The sequence below is a fragment of the Hemitrygon akajei genome, chromosome 23 (assembly GCF_048418815.1).
Source record: "Hemitrygon akajei chromosome 23, sHemAka1.3, whole genome shotgun sequence".
NCBI classification, from domain to species: Eukaryota; Metazoa; Chordata; class Chondrichthyes; order Myliobatiformes; family Dasyatidae; genus Hemitrygon; species Hemitrygon akajei.
In genome coordinates, this window is record NC_133146.1 from 27,897,122 (window position 1) to 27,923,335 (window position 26,214).

Consider the following 26,214-nt stretch of genomic DNA (forward strand, 5'->3'; position numbering starts at 1 on the left):
ATGCACCAGAGTGCATTTTCCTTAAAACTACTAGGTATTAGTAATGTTGCTAGTTACTGACAATTTTCTAATCCCCACCAGAACTGAATTGCCTCCCTTTGTGCTCACCATTGCCTCTTTCAGTTTAAGATTGTTCATAGAGCCCATATGTCTAAATCTAAACTATCTCGATTCTACCCTGGCATTAGTCCGCTCTGTGATAAATGCAAGAGGGGCGTGGCCTCTCTCATCCATATGTACTGGTTCTGTCCTAGCTTGGAGAAATTCTGGAAAGATGTCTTCACTACATTATCGGGTATTCTGAATCAGCACCTAGAACCTAACCCCTTAATTGCTCTGTTCGGTTTTTGGGGCGAGACAGATTTATGTCTGGGTCCGACCAAATGCCGAATACTATCCTTTGCCTCTCTCCTGGCGAGACGCTTGATCCTCCTTAGATGGAGAGATGTTGCCCTGCCCACTCATGCGCAATGGCTTAACGACATTATGGCCTGCTTGGACCTCGAAAAAATTCATTATTCAGTTCTTAATTCGGATCTAAAGTTCCATAAGGTCTGGGGACCTTTTATCAAGTACTTTCATAACCTTCCCCTTGACTAGGGTTTTTTTTTCTTTTTTTTTCTTCTTTTCGGTCCCTTGCTTTCAGCTCCCTTTTTCTTTTTTTTCTGGTAGTAGGCATTATTATCCTCTGTTACTAAGTGTATTCACAGTCTGGGAGTTTGACCATCCTGACTTACACTCTCTATATTGTGTGGTGGTTGGTCTGGAGTTGTTGTTTTTTTCTTGTGTTGTGGGGATTGGGGAGGACACTAAGCTCACTTGTCTTTAATTTAGGTGCTTTTTTGTTAAATTCTCTTCCTTTGTAGCATATTGTTATTGTATGCTTAATCTTGCACTGTATTAATGCTCCCCACTGGGATTTGGGGTTTTTAATTTTGTAAAATGTTTTGAAAAACTAATTAAAAAAAAGAACTGAATTGAGACCATCGACATGGAAATGTGAGCAAATTCTATTGCACAAATGCTGTTTCTTGCAGAATACCTGCAGCCATAATTGGAAACCAGACCCCTGAGATGAAAGGTTAGATGCCAACCTGCTGTCCACCCCAATACCAAATATACTTAATGAATTCTTGAAGATGCCTCCAAATATTTTTAAGCAGTCTGAACGTGCTGCTGTATCCGGTTTCGTAGACGAGTACTTAGCAGGCGGCATCTGCAGAATCTCTTGTGTTTCTGAGCAAATGAGAAAGATTGTCAACGGTTGGTGTGTGGTCATCCGGGTCAGAGAGTTCAGCAAAGTGACCTCATATAAATCCGAATGGTTCTTGTTTCTAGGTTCGAGACAACGGCCAGGAGCCCTGTGGTCGTCTGTCATTCCTTAAGGAGCCAAAGACTTCCAAAGGATTGCCACAAGCAGCTATCTGTAATCTGAACATTACACTGCCGGCTCACAAAAAAGTATGTGAAAAGACTCATAAGCTGGTCTTCTGTTGAAAGAAGCTAGATAAATGACATCATTTTCTAAGAACCTGTTATTTTTTTTTTTGAAGCTATAAACACTTACTTTATAAAACATACTGCGTTCTTTTACAAGTAGTCATTAAAACCAGTTTCCTAGATTATAGTGTGGTTTGTTTACCAGCTCTGGCTGGTAACTTAGAGGCCAAAAGTCCTGCAATATTTTCCATCATTTGTTGTGATTTTTTTTTGTTTGGTAAATGTGAAATCAAGTTTGATTTTTTTTTGGTTTTGCTGGCTTTGGACTTGTTTTGATCTTGTGCTAATTAGCTTCCTTCTTGTACTCCCACTGGGTCCTTTTCATATCCTGATGTTTCTTTTCCCTGCTGTCCATTATAATACTCCTTGTCTCTGCAATGCTTCTTGGGACCATAAGGAAGCCGAATCAGATCCAGACGAAGAGGTAAAGGAAAATCTGATAATCTATCTGAACTTAGTGATGACTATTAAGTTATTGCAGTGGACATTTTTGCAGTTGGATTTGGTCTTTAAAGATGAAAATCACCTGATGATTTTCAGGTTCAATTAACCGCCAACCTTCCTTTGCCAAATGCAATAGAACTAAATTATTTCTCTATTTAAATTAATTTTGGATGTAACCGGGAAATAGTGTAATTTATGATCCTACTTAATTAATCTTTTCAAGCTAAAAGTAGTATATAGGATCTCTGAAATTGTTCAATGGAGTCTTTATGTCTACATGTGTTTTTTTGGGTGTTTGGTACAGTGTGATATAATGTAATTTGAGTTGTTAGCAGAGAAAGAAAACATTAATTTTATTGCCGACAACTGTGTCAACTGCCATAGCTCAATAGCTGCATCACAATGTGTCTGCTTGTGGTCACAATAAACATTCCTTTGTATCTTATGCTGGATTAGAGCAGTCTATGAGTCAGCTGAAGTACCTATTGCCCCATGAAATTTAATTAGTTCCGTGCCCCCTTTACCAGCATTATACACCAGAATATTTATTGTAACCGTTTACTAAAAGCCACTAACTAGAGTGCAACAATTCAAAATTATAACATACACCTTTAATGTGTTTTAATCACTTAGGAAGCTGATTCTTATGTACTTGTGGTGAGATGTTTTACGTGAGTCTGTGTGTTGTGTGCTTGCATTTACAAATTCCATTCTTGCTACGTTTGTCCATGGTTGTGTCCACACTGACTTCTTGTGAATCTCATCAATGTGGCAGGAGTCCCTGACCATTTGAGGATAGGTTCACTTTCTAGAGTGTGACTAGCATTTCAGCTTGATTGCCTTCGTTCATTGGACTGTTAGATGCAGCCGGGCAGTCCCGGATGCAAGAGCAGCCTCATCCCGCTAGTCTTTTAGCTGGAGGTGGCATCATGAGTTTCGTGGCCTGTTCTGTATGTTCCTCCCACCAGGAGGAGGAAACATGGCAAAGTCTGAAAGAGGAATTAATGGTGAAATTACTAAAGCAGAAAATAATAATTGGAAGCAACATGTAGCTACCTTTGTAAAACATCCTAGATGGTGAGTGTAGTGTTTTTTCTGAATTTCTATTTTTATAATGTGTGCAATGAAAAATAAGGGAGGGGCAATTGACTTCTCAGTCAAGATATGAAAGAACATTGCATTAGTTTGGTTGGGTTTGTACATATGTCAGAATATTATAATAAAAACTTAAACTTAAAATTCAAATAAAAATATATCACATAGGGAAAAAATAACAAAATATCAACACGTCTTTTTCTTCAAGGTCGAGAGAGCTTCTGACCGCCGTCAAACTTTTGCATCTATGGCATTACGTAAGCGCTACAGCTACCTTGCTGAGCCTGGAATGAGTGAGTCTATTCTTTATTAATCTCTCCAAGCAATATCGGTCTTGCTTGATATTCATTAATGATTTTTAAAAATTTTTTAAATGAAATGCTCTGTAACAAATAAACCTGTACTACATTTTACCAGTGTTAGCTGATTAAACATGCAGCTGGAAAGCAAGAACTAGCTTTGATTTGCAAACCCACTCATTCTTTCATTTTCATTTTCATTTCTTTCTGATGCATATATAATTTTTTTGCTGAGATTTATTTTTCATGTTGATTGTAATCCATTCCTTAATATAGCTCCATTAAAAATGAAAGGCAACACTTGTCCAGGATCGGCTGCTGTTTTGTTCAGGAATATTAAAGTTACTCTAGATTCAGTCATGTTTCAAAGGACTTTTAATTTTAAAATTCCATCTATCTTAGAGGTGTACAAGTAGAGAAAAGGCATAAGTCATGTGGATGGCCAGAGATTTTTTTTTTCTAAGGTAGAAATGTGTACTAGAAGAGGGCTTAATTGGAGGAAAATATACAGGGGGATGTCAGAGGGAAGTTTTTTTTGCACAGAGGGTGGTGGGTGCATGGAACATGGGTGCCTGGGGTGGTGGTTGAGGCAGATACATTAGGGGTATTTAAGAAACTCTTAGATAGGCACATGGATAATAGAAAAATGGAGGACTATGTATGGGGGGGTGGGGGGAAGGGTTATATTGATCACAGAATAGAATAAAAGGTCTGCATAACATTGTGGGTCAAAGGTCCTGTACTATTCTGTAATGTTCTATAGGGTTAGAGCACTCATTAGGGATATTGAAACAAAAGGAAAATTACTTGTATTTTTGAAGCATCTTTCATGAACGTGGGATCTCCCAGAGTATTTTAGAACTATATAATTATCAACTAAGTCTTTCATTATAGGAATTCAAACAGGCTACTAGGTCCTTGCAGTTAAGGACAGCATTGCCCGTACACAGTGATGTGATGTTGAGACCAGATAATTACTTATATTGACTTTAATTTAGGTACTGAAGTGTACTCGAGAAATCTCATTTGCTCTATTTCAAACTAATCATCAATATTATTTAACCAGACAGCAAGATATTTGTTTAATATCTTAGATAGTAGGCAACATCCTTGTAAATGCAGTGTTCTCCTGTTGCTACCTTGGGCCATTCATCTGTACTTTGTTTCAAGTCTCTGAAATGAAACTTGAATGCACAACTTTCTAACTCGCAGAGAGGGGGAGCTCAGCTGATAACATAATGAGGTCGTTTTTCAAACGGGTCTTGAGAGTACATTTTAAATTGTGCTGGTGTGGAAGGAAGTCTTGACAACATTGTTGGCAGTGTGTCATGTTGACTCAGAATGGATGAATTTGTTGGCTTCACTTCTGTTGCAGCATAGTTTCCACATCAAATGACATCTGTTAGATATTATTGTGTGTCATAAGACTAATCGATTTTACTTTTACTACAAACTTCAATTTACATCAGAGAAATGAGTTTCTATAGTAATAATGCTGGATAAAATATACATTCTCCCTCATTACTTTCCTGGTGGCATGTATAGAACTGCTAGATTTAGTCATAACTACTGATATGTAGTGAAGTATGTAGTTCAGAAACTCCTTTGTATTTTTTACTATTTGTTTCTTGTTTGTGTTTCATTTGTCTTTTCTACCCTATTTCCGTTCTTTCATTTTACTTTTTGTGTTTCTTCATTTTCTGCTTTGATTGCTTTCTAGTTTCGTAACTATTGTACAGTTGAAAAGAAGCAAATTAAAATATTCTTTTCAAATCAAGCAGGTCAATCACTATTCTCACTGAGTTTATTGTTGTATGTTTTGAACTTTCTTCTAACTGTTTAACCATATTTACTGACTAATTTCTCTTTTCTCTGGTCTCTCCATTTCTTTAATTTTATCTTGTTGATTTTTATTTAAAATTTGGATTTTATTTCTCAATTTTTTAAAAAGAAATCATTGAACGAAGTACAGGAACCACCAGGTCTTACCCTGCACCCTACTCGTACAAGCCACTCTTTTCAACAAGGCCTTTTCAATCATGGGCAACAACACCCATTTCGGTAGCTGGACAAGCCAAGTCTGGAATTACCTCTCTTTCAAGTTCAACGTCCAACACGCCTACAGCCTCCCCACTAAAATCAATTTGGTCTGTCTCTTCTGCTTCACCTATCAGATCAACCATAGGAGCTTCCACAACTTCCTCAGTAAGATCTATGAGTGATTTAGCATCTCCACTTAGATCATTTAAGTCCACATCTTCACCTATAAAAACTGTAGTGACACAGACTCCGTATTCTGTTAAATCTTCCTCTGCTTTGGTTTCTTCACCAGTGAAAGCATCAGTAATGCCTGAATCATCCTCTGTAAAAGGACTAACTTCGTCATTGCTTTCTTCACGGCTTTCTCCGGCATCAACAGCAGGATCGCTTCTGGAGAGATCCTCCATTACCATGACGCCGCCAGCTTCCCCTAAAGCTACTGTTAACATGTACTCATCCACCTTGCCATTCAAGTCCATAATTACAACAGCACCCACGGTCCTGTCCTCGCCTTTGAAATCCATGTCATCTTCGGGGTCTTCTCCTGTTAAATCTGTCATTGAAGCAGCCCAAGGACTTCCTGCTGCCTCGTTTCCTCCTTCTCAGTTGGCTACTTCATCGAATGGCCAGATATCTGCTAATGGAGTGGTATCTCCAGTCAAGTATCCCTCAGCTGCAGCTTTCTTCAGCAGTCAGACATCCGGTTCGTCTCCTGAGAAAGCATCAGCCGCTATGCTGGCAAACAAGTGCATCACAACTGTACAAAATGCAATGGAGAAAGCCTACACCACCAGTAATAGCGTCACGTTTGCCCCACTTAAATCCTTTGCATCAGCAGCCCCTTCTACTTTTCAGACAATAAGATTACCTTCTGCTGGCTCCTTGTATTCTTCATTGAGGTCTTCGTCTGTGACCACCACATCCGTGACATCATCAACAATAACTGTACCTGTGTACTCTGTCGTAAATGTGTTATCAGAACCACAACTGAAAAGACTTTCAGAGACTACACCATTAACCAAGTCAGCTGCTGCCTTGTTATCACCAGTAAAATCCTTGACTACAGAGTCTCGCATGCAAGTACAGTCTCAGTTTACCAAGACATTGTCCCCGCTGAAGAACTCCCTGAGCCTAGCTCCTTCCGCACTGAAACTTTCATCTGCCGCCTCTCTGTCCTCAAGTCAGGAAATTCTGAAAGACGTGGCTGAGATGAAGGAAGACTTAATGAAGATGACAGCCATCCTGCAGACGGATTCTGCTAGTGACAAGGCATTCCCGTCGGAAATGACTGCAAAAGGAGTAAAGAGCGAGGACGAAAGTGAGGAACCTTTTAAGCTTGTGGAGAAAGTTAAGGAAGACTTGGTGAAAGTTAGTGAGATCCTTCAGAAGGATGGGCTGACGGAGAATAAGACTGGTGTAAAAGGAGCTCAGACAAATGGGGAGCTTTCAGGTGAGGGTGAATGGGTCATGTTCGACTACGATGATATTGAGGAGGCAAAGCAAAAGGCTAATGAGCACTTTGGCACATATGTACCAATAAAAGTAAAAAATGGAGGAGAAAAGGACTTCAGTTTGGCAAGAGTCGTTGACTATTTAACAAACGATCTTGGAATTGATACGTTGGGAAAAATGGGTGACAATAAATATCGCCAAACCGATATCAAAAAGGAAGGTGAAGATAAGATGTTCTCTAAAAGAACTCATAAGCCAACCATGCCTTTGCCAGAACATAAACTTAAGATGCCTCCGCCTCCCATGCGGCCATCGGCATCGGAGAAGGAACTCAGCAAGCTTGCAGATGCATTGATGGCGACCGAAGCTATTCTAGAGTCGCCTGATGATTTTTCTCAACATGATCAGGATAAGAGTCCTCTGTCAGACAGTGGGTTTGAGACCAGGAGTGAAAAGACGCCTTCTGCCCCTCAAAGTGCAGAGAGCACTGGGCCTAAACCTCTCTTTCACGATGTTCCCATACCTCCAGTCATCACAGAAACACGTACAGAAGTAGTCCGCGTCATTAGAAGCTACGAACCTTCATTAGGTGAAATGCAGGAGCCCAAAGCCGAGGGGTCAGCTGCATTGCAAAATGCAGATATGTTCTCGGAAGTGGAAGAGAAGCCAATTGGGTCAATAAAAGACAAGATGAAAGCTTTTCAAATTAAAATGAAATCAGAGGACGAAGAAAGTAAGTGCTTGAAGAGCAAAGAAGTGCGTGTGAAAGAAGAAACTCAAATTACGACAACCACCAGGATGGTTTATCACACACCTCCCTGTACCGAAAGCAACACGAGTGAGAGAATAGAAGAAACCATGTCAGTTCGTGATATAATGAAGGCTTTTCAGTCAGGCCGTGATCCTTCCAAAGAGCTAGCTGGCCTGTTTGAGCATAAGTCGACAGTTCCTTCAGAAAACAACAAGGCTGCAGAATCAATGTCGATTTACCTTGATAAAGACTCTAACTTGAAACCAAAAGTTGAAAGAACTTATGAGTTTCATATTGAAAAGGGAAATAAAATAGAGCCGACAGAAGTCATTATAAGGGAGACGAAAAAACACCCCGAAAGAGAATTATTCGTTTATCAGAAAGATTTTTTGGGGGACAGTGAAGTAAGAGAAGCCAAAGTTCTCCCTGAGAGGTTTGATGCTGGTCAGGATGAGCAGGCACAGCGGGAAGAGGAGGAGCTCACGGCCGAGGAATCCCTTCCCTCCTACATGGAATCCTCAAGAGTGAACACTCCTGTCTCCCAGGAAGACGAGAGCCGTCCCAGCTCAGCACAGCTCATCTCCGATGACTCGTACAAGACGCTGAAGCTTCTGACTCAGCAGTCAGTCGAGTACCATGATGATGAATATTCCGAGCTGAGGGGAGAGTCCTACAGGTTTGCAGAGAAGATGCTTCTTTCTGAAAAAATGGATATTCCTCATTCTGATACGGAAGATTCTGCCACTGAACAGACCTCGGCCTTCTGTCTGGGCTCACAGGCCATTGGTCATTACAAGAGACTGAGTGATCCCTCACAGGAGAGAGAACTTGCTAAGCTGCACAAAATGGTACCTGATAACATTGACAAATCAACTGGTCAGGGGAGTCGCTACGAAAAGGTTGCAGTACTACACTATCCGCCAGAGTCTGGCAGTCCAAAGCACGCTCTGTGGATGCGTTTTAGTGAAGACAGACTGGACGGTGGCAGAGAGAAGCTCATTTATGAAGACAGGGTTGACAGAACGGTGAAGGAGGCAGAAGAGAAGCTGACTGAAGTTTCTCAGTTTTTTCGAGACAAAACAGAGAAGTTAAATGATGAACTGCAGTCGCCAGAAAAAAAGCCACACAAGAGGGAAGGAGTGCAGAACCATTCGGGGTTCAGTTCTGCTAGCAGCAGTCCAGAGAAGCTGCGGCTGTCTGACATAGCCAGTGACGAATGGGGCCAGGAGAGGCTGAATGAGCAGTGTCTCCGTAAATATTCGGTCCGTGCCGAGGAGAAGAGAGTGGCCAATGCACTGCTGGATTCTGCTCAAAGGACTTGCCTGCCCCTCTCAGATGACATGAAACATAAAATGAAGCAGTGTGAAGATCTCTCACAAACATCATTTCATTTAAAACAAACCATAAACAATATTCCGTATTCAGAGTCCGAGCCGGCTGTAACGCAGAAAGGCAGCAAATCCTCTCGATGCGTCCCCTTGCAAGATGGTGTTCAGGACAGTCAGCCTGACAGCAAGCTGAGAAAAATGATTGCTCCTTGCTCTAGCACTCAAATTGTTGAGGAGGTGAAAGCAAATTTTGCAGAAAGGAACTTGCGAGATGATCCACTAAGTGTGTCTGTTAAAAGACTGCACGAAAGCAAGCTGCCAATCTACCAATTCTCTTTAAAGGAGATCAATCAGAAGAAGTTGGAGCACGCAGCGGAAGGGGCCATTTCAACGGTGAAGGAAGTGCACTCCAGTAAGTTCAAGGACTTAAGCAATCTCGGAGGTTTTAACATGGGAACTGACACTGTGTCGCCAGTGCTTCAGAAGGTGGTGGAGATCACGTCGCATGTGGCCACGACTCCAAAGCAGCTGGTGTTTGGCACAAAAGGCACAGTTCAGCCTTCTGAAACGGCAGCACCGTTGAGAAAAGATCCTGAACCTCAAGTAAAATCGGATAAAGAGAAAAAGGTGTACAGAACCTGGGAGAACTGTGGAAATTCCAATCGCAAATCACTTACGCATGTTCTTGTGCACGACAACCTGGTGGAACATGATGTGGCTCAGGCGGAGCTTAGATCCGACGGGCTGACGAGAGAAAAGTTCGGCCCTGTTATGGATAAGGAGCACCTGTCAAATAACAGGCACTTGATAAAGGAGACGGGGTCTCCGTCCAAGAAAGTGGGTTGCACAGAGCGAATTATCAGAGACGGTGAGAGTTCTGGAGCTAAGCCCGCGAGAAAGGAGAATTCAGGTCCGTCACAGATCCCAGTCAGAGTTCCTGAAGAAAAACCAAAAGTGATGTCAAAGATCCAGCCATGTAACGGTGGCCAGGTGAAACTCCACGAGACTGATGCCGTCATCAACATGTCTCGTGGTAGAGCCAGAAAGGGTCAACAGTTCAATGAAGCACCAGCAGCCAACATCCAGACCAGTGAATCCAAGGATAGTCAGTCCAGAGTTAGGGAAAGCACAGACAGTTGGCGGGAAGAACCGGAAACCTCCCCTGTCAAATCTCCTGACTCTCTGGAGTTTAGTCCTGTTAAAGATTCTTCGCTGAGCGAGTTCTTCGATCAGAGTCCAATTGAGTGTTTGGACAAAGCAGCACCTCTAGCAAGCATTGAAGGTTTTAAAGAAATAAAGGCTTTGCCTGTCTACGTCAGTGTTGTTCAGATGGGGAAACACTATGAGAAAGAAGCAACAGGCCCTCAACAAGGAAGTCTAAAGCGAATAGTCAGCCAAGAGAGTAGGACAGTGCAGGAGACGAGGGGCACTTTTTATACCGTTCGCCAACATAAGCCGTCCCCCTCTCCTCAGGGTAGTCCAGAAGATGACACCTTGGAACAAGTATCACTTATAGAGAGTTCTGGTAAAAGTCCTCTTACGCCGGAAACACCCAGTTCCGAGGAAGTCAGCTATGAACTTACTTGCCAGGTGCCATCCATACATGGAAAACCTAGTCCAATTCTTGAAGTACCCGGAGAATCAGAGGAAGAAGAGCTGGCCAGAATACCCTCCGTTAAAGATGTGAGTGGATTTACAAGATCCCCAAAGCAGAGTGATTTAGACGGAAGTGACAAACGCCCGAAGGAAAATCGCGTAGCCTACATCGAATTCCCTCCGCCCCCTCCTATCAACACCTTGGATGCAGAGGTGCCCGAAATCAGGAAAAAAGACCGCTGTGCACCCATGGAGGATGAGCTGGACGTAATTGAGCTGAACTTGCAGGAAGAGCATGATAAACACTTCATGGCTGAGCCTGTCATCAGAGTGCAACCACCCTCCCCTATCCCGCCTGGGGCTAATGACAGTGATTCAAGCAGTGACGAATCCATCTTCCAGCCAGCCCCCTTGAAAAAGTACACCTTCAAACTTCAGGACGACACCCCTCCCGGCTCATCAAAGCCGAAACCAAATGAGAAGCATGGCAAAGACAACGATCCCCAAGATGGCGATGAAAAGTTTGCTTTGGATGATACTTCTGAGGGGGATGCAGTCCCGAATGGCAACAATGATCAGTCGGTCACTGAGTGCTCCATAGCGACGACTGCGGAGTTCTCCCATGACACCGACGCTACAGAAGTTGACTCTCTCGATGGATATGACCTGCAGGATGAAGATGATGGCCTAACTGAAACAGACTCTAAGTCCTTGAATCAGGGAATAGAAAGCAAAATGGATGTTTGGGTCACTGAAGGGATATTGAAGCAGGGGGATCGTTCCTATAGCCAGGGTAAACTTGCAGTAATTGAGGAAGAAGGAAAGGTAGGCGCTGAAGAAGAAACACCCTTGCAGTCTAAAGCTCAGACTTCTGAAAAGAAAGGCGAAGGGAAAACTGATGGTAAACAAGGACCCGAGATCTTCACTTTGGAAGGCAGGCATCCTGACAGAACCGGGTTTAATGATACATATTTTAGTTACAATCTAGAGGAAGAATTTGCAACCCCGTTTAAAACTGTTGCTACCAAAGGCCTTGACTTTGATCCATGGTCTAACGGCCGAGGAAACGATGAAGTCTTTGATGCTAGGTTGAGAGAGGATGAGCAAAAAGCCTTTGGCTTAGCAGTAGAGGACAGGTCCCAAGCAACAACACCAGATACAACCCCAGCCAGAACCCCAACAGATGAGAGCACTCCAACTAGTGAGCCTAATCCCTTCCCATTTCATGAAGGGAAGATGTTTGAGATGACTCGCAGTGGTGCAATTGACATGAGCAAGAGGGATTTTGTTGAAGAAAGGCTCCAATTTTTCCAAATTGGTGAGCATACTGCTGAAGGGAAGTCAGGGGACAAGGGGGAAAGGGTTAAAAACACACTTGTAGTCACAACATTGCCTCAGTCAGGGGAAAACACAACTGAGGCATCAACAGATGCACCACCAGTTGAGCACGAGAAAACCCAGACTAGCGGAAATGGTCTGGAATCGGTATCCGGTGGCAACGCAGCGGACAAATCCTCATCAGCCACGGCTGCAAAAGTTGATCCCAAGTTACGCACGCCAATTAAAATGGGAATTTCTGCTTCTACAATGACGATGAAGAAAGATACGGGTGCAACTGAGCTGGTTGAAGTTAAAGCTGATACTGTGCTGTTAGATTATCAGATTTCAGAACATGCAGTGCTAGAAATAGCTACAGTTGAGACTAGAGCTACGAGTCAGGAATATATTATAGAAAATGACAGCACTGATTTGCCTTTAAGTTATAATATAGACAAGTTTGATGCCCCAGTCCCAGAAACTGACTGCGCTATGGATATTAGTCAGTCTGAAGCCAAACCAACAATTGAACCAGTTGTCCACACAGAAGAGAAAAATCTAGGTTCCTTGACAGCCCCAACAGCTGATGTAGCAAAACTTGTTAAGCAAGTTGCTGAACAAGTAAAAAAGCCCAAATCGAGACTTCCAGTAAAAGCAACCATGGCCCCACTGTCAATTCCTCATACAGATCAGAAAATGGCAGCATGCAAGATGAAACAGCCTAGGAAGAATGAGTTAAAGGCAAAAACAGATCCTCCTAAATGTTGTGAGACAAAATCTAGAATTCCTATTAAAAATAATGACAAAACTAATATGCCTCCACTGACAGTATCCCAGTCCAGTATAGAGCAAGGGCAGATAGCAAAAGTAAAGTCTAAGCAATCTTATTCCAGATTGCCAGTTAAGGTAAGATCTAGCAGTACCACAGCTAAATCAAGTAGAACAAGCAAAGGGCAGGCAAGTGAGGTTTGTAAACATTCATTTGGATATTTTAAAGGGATTAGCAGTGAGGCAATGAAACTTGTGGATCGACATGCCAATGAAGAGAAAAAAGGGCAGCCAGAGATCTCTGATGAAGACAGCACGCCGAGAAATGGATCTTTATCGGAAGCCGGCCTGCCCTCCATTGCATCGAGGTCTAGAGATATGAGACCAGAGGCAGCATCTTTAAAATCAAAGGTTGAAAAGGTCTACAGTGAGACAAGGAACAGTAAAAGGACTGGTGGGGAGGAGAACAGTCAGGTTTCTGGGCCTCGCGTGGCTCGCACCGCGGAGATCAAGCCTAGTTTGTAAAACTTTCGACTTGTTGATCTTTAGTGCATGACTCTTTGTGATTGCCTGTGGTGTGATTTACCCTTAGCTGCCATGCTGTCATTGTCGTCTGTGTTGTCTCGTATCCCCCCCCACCCCCCGTTTTCTCCAGTGTAATCCCAGTAGTTATAGTAAAGCATGCCAACCAACATCTAGCAAAAGGCATTAAGCCACATCCTCGCTGCCGTCCAACAATTCCTCTTAAGTCAGACGAGCAAGTGCAACACTTTTATTAGAACTTTTATTAACTGCATATCCAGTTTATTCATTGCCTCCAGTTACACAACATTTAGCAAAGTTCTTGGGTGTTTTCAGCATGTTCAAGTTCATTATCTATGTTACACATACATTTTTTTACATTAATTTGAAGTTGGACCTTGTCACTGATTGCAGTAGAATTTACAATTGTGTAGGTCACGAGGGTGTGTTTATTTGTTTAACATGGGCACGAGTAGATTCTTGACCTAAGTTTGGATGTTTTATGTATTACTTGGAATGTTGCTCTAATTCCATGTTTAAAAACTGCAGGCCCTCAGAGTCCATGTGAAAGGACAGATATAAGGACAGCCATAGTAGCAGATCATCTGGGACTGAGCTGGACAGGTAAGATGAACTTGTTACCTTCTTACGCCCTCAAGAACAAAGGAAATCCTGACTGACGTTTTACATCCTGATGCATGCTTGAAACAATTAAGACAGATCTGTTCAAGTCCAGCTGCTATTTGAAAATACTGCAAGTGCTGAAACAAATCGATGAGACATTTTTCTAACCTGGGCCTTATAGCTGAAGCTAAGAGTAAACCAGTAAGTAAGTTATGCTAAACAAATCTGAAGTACTTGTTAGATGTCATTCAGTACACGGTGTCCAGGATTAGGTGCCGTGCTTTAGGAAGAATGGCAAGACCATGGAGATGATGCGGAGAAAATTCACTAGATTGGTACCAGGGATGAAGAATTGAGTCACATAGGAGATTAATGAAGCAGGAATTGTGAACATTTTAAAGAAAGAAGATTAAAGGGGAGGTACAACAGAGATGTTTAAAAATCAAAGTATTTTCATATTGGTTCCATTGGTAAAGGGTAATCAAATGCAGATACAAGATGGTTGGCAAAAGACCTGTGGGTTATTAGGTAGCATTTCATATCTGGGAATGCATTAACCCAGGTAGATCTGACAAGACCCTAAGTAGACCCTAGATCTGATAACTTTTCCAAAGAATATTAGAAATTGTGCAAGCTTAGGGGGATAGTTTTGAAAAGCTGGATCAGGCATAGTGGACTAAGTGAGCTTTGTGTATGCTGTGATCACTTATGACTATTCCAGACAAAATATCTATCCTAAATACACCCAACGACTTGGCCTCCACAGCTGCATGTGGCAACAAATTCCACAAATTCACCCCCCTTTGGCTAAAGAAATTTCTCCGCATCTCTGTTTTGAAAGGGCGCCCCTCCATCCTGAGGCTGTGCCCTCTTGTCCTAGACTCTCCCACCATGGGAAATATCTTTTCCACATTTACTCTGTCTAGTTGTTTCAACATTTGAAAGGTTTCAATGAGATCCCCCCTCATCCTTCTGAATTCCAGCGAGTACAGACCCAGAGCCATCAAATGTTCCTCGTATGATAACCCTTTCATTCCTGGAATCATCCTTATGAACCTCCTCTGGACCCTCTCCAATGCCAGCACATCCTTTCTAAGATGAGGGGCCCAAAATTGTTCACAATACTCAAGGTGAGACTTCAGTGCCTTATAAAGCCTCAGCATCACATCCCTGCTTTTGTATTCTAGACCTCTTGAAATGAATGCTAACATGGCATTTGCTTTCCTCACCACCGACTCAACCTGCAAGTTAACCTTCAGGGTGTTCTGCACAAGGATCCCAAGTCCCTCTGCATTTCAGATTCCTGGATTTTACCATCTGGCCTCCTACAGCATTCCAATAACACCTACCATAAGATTGAGGTACAGTGCTTCATCTTCCAATAGGCCCAACAGAATCCCCAGGATTCCATGTCAATTACATTCAGATCACCAATCTTCCCTGGCTCTAATGTAAGACCATCTCTGACTAATCTTCAGGGTATTTCTAGCATGTTCTTTTGTTTTAGATTTCCAGTAACTCTTCAATTTACATCTCAGTGTTCCAGAATCTTTTTTTTAGTTTTAGTTCTCTCTTCAACTGCCCTCATTCACAGCACAAGCATTGCACCGGCTGGGCAATCTTAGTCCACAACCTATCTCAGACATTTCTTCTGTTCAGTCTGCCCTTCCGCTCTTAAACCACAATTGTTTTCTCACTTTTTCCGATGTTCATTTTTAAATTCTGTGACTCATTCACCGGGGCTTCTGGGGTCTTGTGAGTGTATCTCTCTCCATTTCTTATCAGGAATCAGAAGACCAAAATCCAGATACACACAGTAGCCACTTTATTAGGTAACTCCTGTAGCCCATCCACTTCAAGGTTTGATGTGTTGTGCGTTCAGAAATGCTTTTCTGCACATCACCGTTGTAGCACGTAGTTATTTGAGTTACTGTCATGTTCCTGTCAGCTTGAGGTAGTCTGGCCATTCTTATCTGACTATTCATTAAGAAAGTATTTTCACCCACAGAACTGCTACTCATTGGATTTTTTTTGTTTTTTACACCATTCTCTGCAACACGCTGAAGACTGTTGTGTGTGAAAATCCCAGGAGATCAGCAGTTTTGGAGATGCTCAATCCACACCCTCTAGCACCGACGATAATTTCACAGTCAAAGTCACTTAGATCACATTTCATCCCCATTCTGATGTTTGGTCTGAACAACAACTGAACCTCTTGACCATGTCTGCATGCTTTTATGCACTGAGTTGCTCCCACATGATTGGCTAATTAGATATTTGCATTAATGAGCAAGTGTACCTAATAAACTGGCCACTAGGTGTACAGTATTATATTTCACAACTAAAATGAAACATGGTCACAGCATTAACAAGGATGCCTGCCGCCCTGAATTCCCTTCTCTTGTCTTCTACCCTCTGGGAAAAGATACAGGAGCTTAAGAAACCCAGATGTCCTGAGTCAAGAACATCTTCTTTTCCACCGCTATCAGACTTCTGAAACACTCACGTCTTTCACATCCCATCACTGACGGTGCTGCCATGTTCTCAGACTCTTCCTTCCACATCTCTTGGACATTCCAATCTGTTACAATCTTCGTGCCGTTATGTTGCTTTGAACTCATTGCCGTATTTGTCAATGACATGTGTCATTGTTTACTCTGCGGGTTTCCACAAGCAACGAATTTCATTGCACTCTGGTGTGGATGACAATAAACTAACCTTTTCTTGTTTTGACGAAGGGTCGTGAACGTGACATATTAACACTCCTGCTCCCTCCACAGATTCTGCCTGACCTGCTGAATGTTCTGTGCATTTAACAAAAAAGAACTAGTTAAATGCGAGAGTGAAGTTTCTTTTCATTTAGTTGCAGGTTGTTAATGTGATTCCATGTCTGCAGTATTACAGCGTACATCAGTGAAATAAGCATTTCAGATTGATGACTTTTCATCAGAATTGTGCCCTGATGAAAGGACCTCAGTCTGAAATAGATCTTGCAGATGCTGTAAATCCAGAGCCACACATTCCTCCCCCTTTCCTTTCCAGTCCTGATGGAGCGTCTTGGCCTGAAACACCATCTGTCTTTTCCCCTGTGTAGATGTTCCCTGACTTGCTGTTTTCTTCCAGAATTTCTGTGTTAGTCTGTATTCGTAGCTCCTTCTCCCTCCACAGTTGGTTCCCGAACCCTCAAGTACTTGCAACTTTTTCTGTTTTTATTGCGATTTTCATCATTAGTATTACTTAACGTTTAACAATAAAGAGTATTCCCAGTCTGTCATAGGAAAAGCCCTCCTCACCACTGAACACATTTACATGAAGTGCTGTCACAAGAAAGAAGCATCTCTCATCAAAGAACCCCCTCCATCCGGGCCATGGTCTCCTCTCAGTACTACCATCTTACCATCCCACACCACCAGGAGCTTTTACATCCCACACCACCAGGAGCGTTAAGTCCCACACCACCAGGAGCTTTTACATCCCACACCACCAGGAGCTTTTACATCCCACACCACCAGGAGCGTTAAATCCCACACCACCAGGAGCATTAAGTCCCACACCACCAGGAGCTTTTACATCCCACACCACCAGGAGCGTTAAGTCCCACACCACCAGGAGCTTTTACATCCCACACCACCAGGAGCTTTTACATCCCACACCACCAGGAGCGTTAAATCCCACACCACCAGGAGCATTAAGTCCCACACCACCAGGAGCTTTTACATCCCACACCACCAGGAGCTTTTACATCCCACACCACCAGGAGCGTTAAGTCCCACACCACCAGGAGCGTTAAGTCCCACACCACCAGGAGCTTTTACATCCCACACCACCAGGAACATTAAGTCCCACACCACCAGGAGCGTTAAATCCCACACCACCAGGAGCGTTAAGTCCCACACCACCAGGAGCTTTTACATCCCACACCACCAGGAACATTAAGTCCCACACCACCAGGAGCGTTAAATCCCACACCACCAGGAGCGTTAAGTCCCACACCACCAGGAGCTTTTACATCCCACACCACCAGGAACATTAAGTCCCACACCACCAGGAGCGTTAAATCCCACACCACCAGGAGCGTTAAGTCCCACACCACCAGGAGCGTTAAGTCCCACACCACCAGGAGCGTTAAGTCCCACACCACCAGGAGCCTTTAAGTCCCACACCACCAGGAGCGTTAAATCCCACACCACCAGGAGCGTTAAGTCCCACACCACCAGGAGCGTTAAGTCCCACACCACCAGGAGCGTTAAGTCCCACACCACCAGGAGCCTTTAAGTCCCACACCACCAGGAGCGTTAAGTCCCACACCACCAGGAGCCTTTAAGTCCCACACCACCAGGAGCGTTAAGTCCCACACCACCAGGAGCGTTAAGTCCCACACCACCAGGAGCGTTAAGTCCCACACCACCAGGAGCGTTAAGTCCCACCACCAGGAGCCTTTAAGTCCCACACCACCAGGAGCCTTTAAGTCCCACACCACCAGGAGCGTTAAGTCCCACACCACCAGGAGCTTTTACATCCCACACCACCAGGAGCGTTAAGTCCCACCACCAGGAGCGTTAAGTCCCACACCACCAGGAGCCTTTAAGTCCCACACCACCAGGAGCGTTAAGTCCCACACCACCAGGAGCTTTTACATCCCACACCACCAGGAGCGTTAAGTCCCACCACCAGGAGCCTTTAAGTCCCACACCACCAGGAGCGTTAAGTCCCACACCACCAGGTTCAGGATGCGTTATAACACTGCAACCATTAGACTCCTGAACCCGTGGATAACTTCACTCACCTCAATACTGAACTGATTCCACAAACGACTTTCAAGGACTCTACAAATCAGTATTTTTTAAATTATTTGCACGATTTGTCTTTGTTGCACATTGGTTGGTTGTTAGTCTTTGTGATTTATACCTTTTTCACAAATTCTATTATATTTCTTCATTTTCCTGTAAATGCCTGTAAGAAAATGTATCTCAGGGTGGTATATAGTGACATAAACACAGTTTGATAATAAACACTTTGAATGAGCTCAAAAATCACACTTGTGTTCATGACCTAATCTGAGATAACAATTGATGGAAAATACAGTTATAAATAACTAATCTCAAGTTCATTTTAATATAGTGGTATTTATTCCAGGTCTTAAAATACTACAGTGAGTCTTTAATTAACAACAGGAAGTTAGTGAAGTCTTCTGGCTATTGCTCCCCTTACCTTAAGTGACTGTTTTTCATCTTACTGTGAAATGTCATGGCACAGTTGTGCAGCAGATGGGGTCGCAGGTTTGCATGTTCTTCCTGCGACTGTCGGGATTCCCGCTGAGCGCTGAGATTTCTGTCATGTCTCAAATACGTACTGGCTGATAAGCTGTAAATTACCACTAGTGCAGGTGGATAATAGGAGAATCAGGTGGTAGGATTTAGAGTATTGAACATAGAATACTACAACACAATACAGGTCCTTGGACCTGTGAAATTGTGGCGATCTTTTAACCTACTCTAAAATCAATCTTAACACTTCCTTCTGGCATAGCCCTCTGGTTTTCTATCATTAATACTGTATGCCTATCTAAGAGTTTTTTAAATGTCTCTAATATATCTGCTCCCGGCTAAGCATTTCATGCACCCACCACTCTCTGTTTCAAAAAAGCTTATCTCTGATAACCCCCCATGCTTTCTTCCAATCACTTTAAAATTATCCCCCCCCCCCCCCCCCCCCCCGGTATTAGCTGTTTCGACCCCGGGATAAGATTTCTGGCTGTCCACACGATCATCTTGTACAACTCTATCAAGTCACCTCCATCCTCTTTCATTCCAAAGACAAAAATGCTCAAACTATCCTCTTAAGACGTGATCTTTAATCTAGGCAGCATCCTGGTAAATCTTGATGGGCCCAAGATAGAATAAGTTACTGGGTGATAATTGGAGTTACAGGATTAATGGAATTATTTCAGAATAGGCTTTGAAGTTATACAGCACAAACACAGACCGTTCAGCTTATCCATACAGATCAGGATGTCTATATACACTAGTCTCATATTTCTGCATTGGACTTGCGTCCCTCTATTCCTCTCCTACCTGTGTCCCTTTCCAAATACAGTACTTTTAAAATGCTGTAATTTTACCCACCTCTCTCAGCTCATTCCATATCCACATTCCCTCTGTGTAAAATAAACCTCGCTTCTCAGATCCACTTTAAATCTTTCCTCTCTCATCTTTAGCCAATACCCTCTAGTCTTAAATTCCCGTACACAAAGTGGTGATGATCTGTCTTATCTAAACTTCTCCCACAACATAAGGAAAGTGAGAACTGTTGTGATCACATGTGAAGCAACATCTTTTGAATTTTAAATGAAATAAGTTTGTAATGTTTTAAGTTAGTTGAATGCTTTTGTAGCTATGTTTCTAAAGCTGGCAAACATGAAGTGTTTTAGAGCATTGGAATTTATCGACTGTGTTTACAAGGCAGTAGGCTGACCGTAAATGTGCACCACTCCACGGGAACAATCCAGGCAAGATGGTGCCAAGGTGAAGTTTCTGTTTCCTGAATCCTGGTTTTATCTCTCCATCGAATACTTTTATTTTGGCCTTCCATTCATCCTGCTGAGCTTTGGTCTTTGCATCTACTTTTACAGACAGTTTTTTGTCTCCCACTTGAAGTTCATGCAGTAATCTTAAAGCATAAAGAGTAGATTCTGGTTCTTTATACTCACAAAAGCAAGGCGCTTGCAACTTCACTGAAGCTCCATGAACTCTCTTCCAGCTTAAAACCAAGCCACATTTTGCAAGTGACTGCCTGATTAATACATCAGAAATTCGTCACTTTCATGATTTCCCTGAGCAGCATGCTCCTTCTTTGGTCCAATATGCTTCCAACCAAAGGCCCAGAGGTTGGCACCAACACCAATTTTCCCTCCGTTGGGGAGCGGCTCATGGTGTGCAGCATTAAAGACAAGTGTGGCATGTGACTGGTGGATGGATCTCCAATCAAGTTGTAGTTCTGTCAGCTGCTCATGTCCCCACAATGCTGGCCCTCCTGTTTTTACCACATTACAAGCCCAATGTGGCTTGTTGGTTGTTGGATTTTACTGTTATGAGTGTCTTTCCCACAGGAGTTGTCTTTTCTCTAGTATAGGTTCTTTGATATCTGCAGGCTTCAATTTAGTGTCTTTGAAATACCATTCAAATTCATTTTGTGGAATAGCTGAACAGCTGAGCCAGTGTCAAATTCTGTACTAATTAATTTTCTGTTCACTTCTGGTATAAGCCATATTGCTGGTCTATTGTTAGTTTTCACATTGTAAATCTTAAGGCTAGGAAGTCCTGTGTCACTCATCATTATCAAATTTTTCACCAACAGCATACAGATTAGTATGCTTAAGCACATCTTTCCCTCCCCCGCCCTTTCTGCTTTCCACAGGGATCGCTCCCTACGTGACTCCCTTGTCCATTCGTCCCCCCCATCCCTTCCCACCGATCTCCCTCCTGGCACTTATCCTTGTAAACGGAACAGGTGCTACACCTGCCCTTACACTTCCTCCCTCACCACCATTCAGGGCCCCAGACAGTCCTTCCAGGTGAGGCGACACTTCACCTGTGAGTCGGCTGTTGTGATATACTGCGTCCGGTGCTCCCAGCGGCCTTTTATATATTGGTGAGATTCGACACAGACTGGGAGACCGTTTCACTGAACACCTACGCTCTGTCCGCCAGAGAAAGCAGGATCTCCCAGTGGCCACACATTTTAATTCCACGTCCCATTCCCATTCTGATATGTCTATCCATGGCCTCCTCTACTATCAGATGAAGCCACACTCAGGTTGGAGGACTCCCCCTTTTCGATTCCCTTTCTTTTTGTTTATGAAACCAAGAGCGTTCTGCAATCAACGATAGTTTCAGTTCTGAATGTTCCTGCATTATTTTCATGCTATCAACCAAGCTCATTTCAGATGGATTGGTTGGAATAGTGAAATTTCTAAGCAAAGTGTATGCCTTTAAACCCAATGCACATAGCAAAATTGGTACTCGATTCCCATTGGCTATTTTATTTGTTTAAGTTGAGCGCATCAATCTTTCCAATGTGGCCGGCCATTCTGATTGTTTGTTTTAGGATTATTGTCGCCCAGTACTCATTGTTTATGAATCTGTGAATTTTCTGCTTTTTTTAAAACTCGACCCTGTCTGTCTCCTTTTCTGAAGAGCACATGCTGTGTTTTTTTCCCTCGACCATTTCTTGCTGCATATTTTTTTACTCGAACGTCTCGCTGTGCTTCAATGGGCAGATAGTCATCTTGGGTTTGTTTTAAATTTCCTCGTTGCCTCTGCTATGCTTTGTAACCTCAAGAGATTAAATTAATTAAAAGCAAAAGAGCTAGAGCTGGGAATGTGAGTCTAACTTTGTATTGACTTTGAGGCACTCGCTTGGTGGTGTGATGACATATGCCATTTATGCACTTTTACCTATAATCAGCGATGCATTCTGCATTCTGTGAACAACAAAGTAGTCAAACAATACATTTACATTATTACTCAAATATTACATTAATATTAAATACACAGCAACCCCGATCTGCAAGTCACTTCAAGTCCACTGGGGAAATCAAAGGTCCATTATCTGCAAAACCACGAGTTGGTTGGAGGCCGAAGATTGCTTGCGCTGTTGTTGGAGGACTGAGTATGTGGGTGGGAGGGTGAAATGAGGTTTCTTTTGCTGTTGTTGATTTGTTGCTTTTGGTTTGTTCTGTTTTGTTGTGTTTTATGTTGTTCTATTGAGCACGGTTGGTGCCAGAATGTGTGGTAACACTTGGGGGATGACCACGGAGGTCTTGGGTGCATTGGTTGTTACCACAAGCAGCACATTTCACAGTAGATGTCTTTTCAATGTACATGTGATAATTAAATCAGAATTTGAAATATTTCCTCCAGGCCTCTCTTCACCCAGAAAACTGTAGCATGTATGCCATCTGCTGGATTCTGATCTATATTATAGGGAAAGCATTGCCAACAACATATTTCAGTCCCATTTTGAGCAATATTAGTCAAGTTCCAGTAAAAAATATACATCATTGTGTTGCTTTGGATTTCCAGTGTCAGCAGACATTCTTGTGTTTATGAAATATATCAGTTTATTAATTTGAACGTCCCCATCACTTCTCCCCACACTGAAAAAGCATTTGGTCCATCAAATTCATGCCAGCTCCCAGCAGCCCGGCTCCCCTTCTTTATTTGCTGTATCCCTTCTCGTGCCCTCACACCCCTTTGAATTTTTTTTGAAGTTTAGTTACACAAAGGGGTAATTTACAATTGCCCATTCAGCTCCCAGCACATTGAAACATCAGTCCGAAATGCATATGGTAATTGAAAGAATATGCAAATTCAAGGAAGAACCTTCTCAACCTCCCAAGGTTTGGGAGTTGTGGGTTAGCATTCCTAACTGTTATGCCACTGTACTTGCCTTTGCTAATAGCCATGTTTTCAGCTTTATTCGTCAGACCATATCAAGTTAATTACTTACTGATCCAGCAGTCCAATATCATGGATTCCTACATTAATTTATTGCGGTAATCGTCTGTAGTACAAGATCATAGAGAGGAACCAGTGATAATGCCTTCACTCCAAAATAATCATCTGTACCTGCATGTTCTTTGAAAGGAGTAGGTGAACTGCAAGAGTAGTGTCTTACATTGATTACAGCTTAGTATTCATTACCATCATTCCCTCAGTACCAATCAAGTGAGTTTCAAAACATGAAGCTTATTCAAAGCCTGGGCCTCTGCAACTGGATCCTTGACTTTCTCATTGGAGACCACAGTCAGTGCAGATCAGAAATAACACCTCCTCCTCATTGACAATCAACAGTGCCACACCTCAAGGATGTGTGCTTCACACTCTGCGAGGCTAGGCACAGCACAAATGCCATCTATAAAATTTGACGATGACGCAACTTTTGTCAGCAGAATCTCAGATGGTTGTAAGGTGGCATACAGGAGTGAGAATGATCAGCTAAATGAATGGTGTCACAATAACAATGTTGCAATCAACGTCAGTAAGGCCAAAGAATTGATTGGACATTTCAGGAAGGGGAAGTCGAGGGGTAGGCACACCAGTTCTCATTGAGGGGTCAACAGTGGAAAGGGTGAGCAGTTTCAAGTTCCTGGATGTCAATATCTCTGACGATCTATCCTGGTTTCAACATGCTGATGGAATTATGAAGCAAGCGTGCCAGCATTAATGGTGAGGGATAGATAAATAAATAGAACCTATCAATAGCCTTTTGGCCCATTATGTCTGTGCTGACCAGGATGCCAATTTTAACTGCCCGTCTGTCTGCATGTGGCCTATATCCCTCCATTCTAATCCTTTTGTACATTGGAGAGAAAGAAGTACGGTACATAGTGTATGCAGAAGGTATTAGTTAGGTTGGCCATTTGATTAATAATTTAATTGGTTTGGCACAACATTGTGGGCTGAAGGGCCTGTTTTGGTGCTGCACTGTTCCATGTTAACTTGAATTATTGAGATGCCCTACAAGGTACTTTCAAAGTGGAGATACCATTCTGTAGCTAGTGAATTAGCAGCAGCCAGTTTAGAGCAAATTACCGCAAACAGTTATGTAATGATCAGCTAATGTCTCTTCATTCTAGTGTTTGAGGAATACAGGTTGACCAGTGCATGGAGGTATATCTCTTGCTCTTCTTGTTACATCATGGGAATTTTTTATAGCTGAATGAAAGCAGACTCATTGCAAAAAGGTACAATAGCCAACTCAAAATTCTTAACGATGTAGGGACAGCTGCAAGTTAATCCACTTCTTACCATTCAGTCCTGGCTGATATGTACCTTAACTATACCTCTACTTCTTATTTCAATATCCTTTAATATACAAAGATCTCGCAATATCAGTTTTGAAATTTTGTAATGACACCCAGATGCAACATCATTTTTCTTAAATGAAGGGGGCTCAGATTTCTAAAAGATTTCCTATGAAGATTTCCAGCATCTGCAGATTTCCTCATGTTTCCTATGAAGAAATGTTTTTTGATGCCAACTCTGAATACCCTTCTCTAAATTGGAGTTGATGATCATGTGTTCTCTTCCTTCACTAAATCAAATGCTTTTTCTCTGTCAAATCCGTTTTGGTACCTTGTATAAGCACATTAGATCATTCTCTTAACCTTCTGTGCTCAAAGAAATAATCTCAGTCTCTACAACCTGTCATGGGCGGCACAGTTAGCGCAACACTTTACAGCTGTTAGATCAGGGCTTGATTCCTGCTGCTGTCTGTAAGGAGTTTATATGTTCTCCCCGTGACCGCATGGGTTTCCTCTGGGTGCTCCAGCTTCCTCCTACATTCTGAAGACATACAGTAGGGTTAGTGAGATGTGGGCATGCTATGTTGGCATTGGAAGCGCGGCGATACTTATGGGCTGCCTGATATAATCTTTGCTGATTTGATACAATGCAAAACTTAACACATTTCATAGTATGTTTCAATATGCACATGACAAATAAAGCTTATCTTTCTTTATTATTACCTTAGCTGCAGCATTGATCCATTCAGTCTCTGCTATCCCGATCTACTCTTTCTGAAAGTCATATCCATATCTGAATGCTGTTGTCCTGATGGGATTAGTCAGAGCTCTGTGCAGTTGTAATATCACTTTGTCCTTTGTTATTTCAACCTTTTTGAGATAAAGCCATCTATTCATTTGTCATTTTTCTTTCTACTGTATATTGGATCCCTGATTCTCTTTGATCATTCACAACTCTGAGTTGCTTACATTTAGAACAAAGTCTAATGTTATGTTTCAGTGTGGATCATCTCGCACGTTTCCATATTGAACTCCGACAGCCACGTCGCATATTAATTTATACTTACAACTTTTTCCTGCCATTTGCACTGTTTATTGTGCACTGTCATTTGGTGTCATCAGAAACTGAGAATATATGTCATTCTGCTGTCGCCACGTAACTGAAGTTTAACCCTTCGCCCTCCCACCCTCTCTCGCATCCTCTTCCACTCTCAAGATGTCTGCTGAGGTCTCTAAAGCAAACTTGTATCTATGTTTAACTCAGATATGAACATGCTTCATAAACCATTTTCCACTTAAATATCTGATATCTGATCTTTTTATCTTTTTAAATACTGTGATTCCAAGCGGCTTCTCACTTTGTCGATTCACTTTCCAGCTGAATAACTTCTTCAGTTTTATTTTTGATTGTGTTCACAGAGTTATTTATAAATTCCAGAGATTCTATACCTGATTCTGCCACCAGCAGAGTTTATTGCTAAAATATAAAATAATGAAGAAGTTTTATGAGCTCTGCTAATTTGTGTGTTAAATGGCAGTGTGTTTTTCCTCCTCCACTTGTAAATAAAACTCATTTATAAACCTATTCCTGCTGTGTCAGGAGTAACATTTTACAATCTTGCACCATGTTCTCTATCACAATCCCATGCATTCTCAATCAATTTCCTGCCA

The 26,214-nt window shown here is 42.4% G+C and overlaps 1 protein-coding gene and 1 long non-coding RNA gene across 33 annotated transcripts in view; one reads left to right on the forward strand and one right to left on the reverse strand.

Moving 5' to 3' along the window:
- ank3b (ankyrin 3b) overlaps window positions 1-26,214 on the forward strand; it is a 634,594-nt gene that overhangs the window by 569,406 nt on the left and 38,974 nt on the right. For 19 of the 31 annotated variants that reach the window (XM_073027286.1, XM_073027283.1, XM_073027301.1 and 16 more), the window contains 5 exons: window positions 1,339-1,461; window positions 1,898-1,924; window positions 3,248-3,332; window positions 5,290-11,823; window positions 13,662-13,736. In XM_073027286.1, coding sequence (XP_072883387.1) covers window positions 1,339-1,461; window positions 1,898-1,924; window positions 3,248-3,332; window positions 5,290-11,823; window positions 13,662-13,736 — 6,844 coding nt within the window. Of the gene's footprint in view, window positions 1-1,338; window positions 1,462-1,897; window positions 1,925-3,247; window positions 3,333-5,289; window positions 11,824-13,661; window positions 13,737-26,214 lie in introns of those variants that run through there. The other 12 variants (XM_073027306.1, XM_073027307.1, XM_073027309.1 and 9 more) reach the window with 5 other exon arrangements.
- LOC140715307 (uncharacterized) overlaps window positions 1-26,214 on the reverse strand; it is a 113,669-nt gene that overhangs the window by 48,228 nt on the left and 39,227 nt on the right. The window lies entirely within an intron of this gene.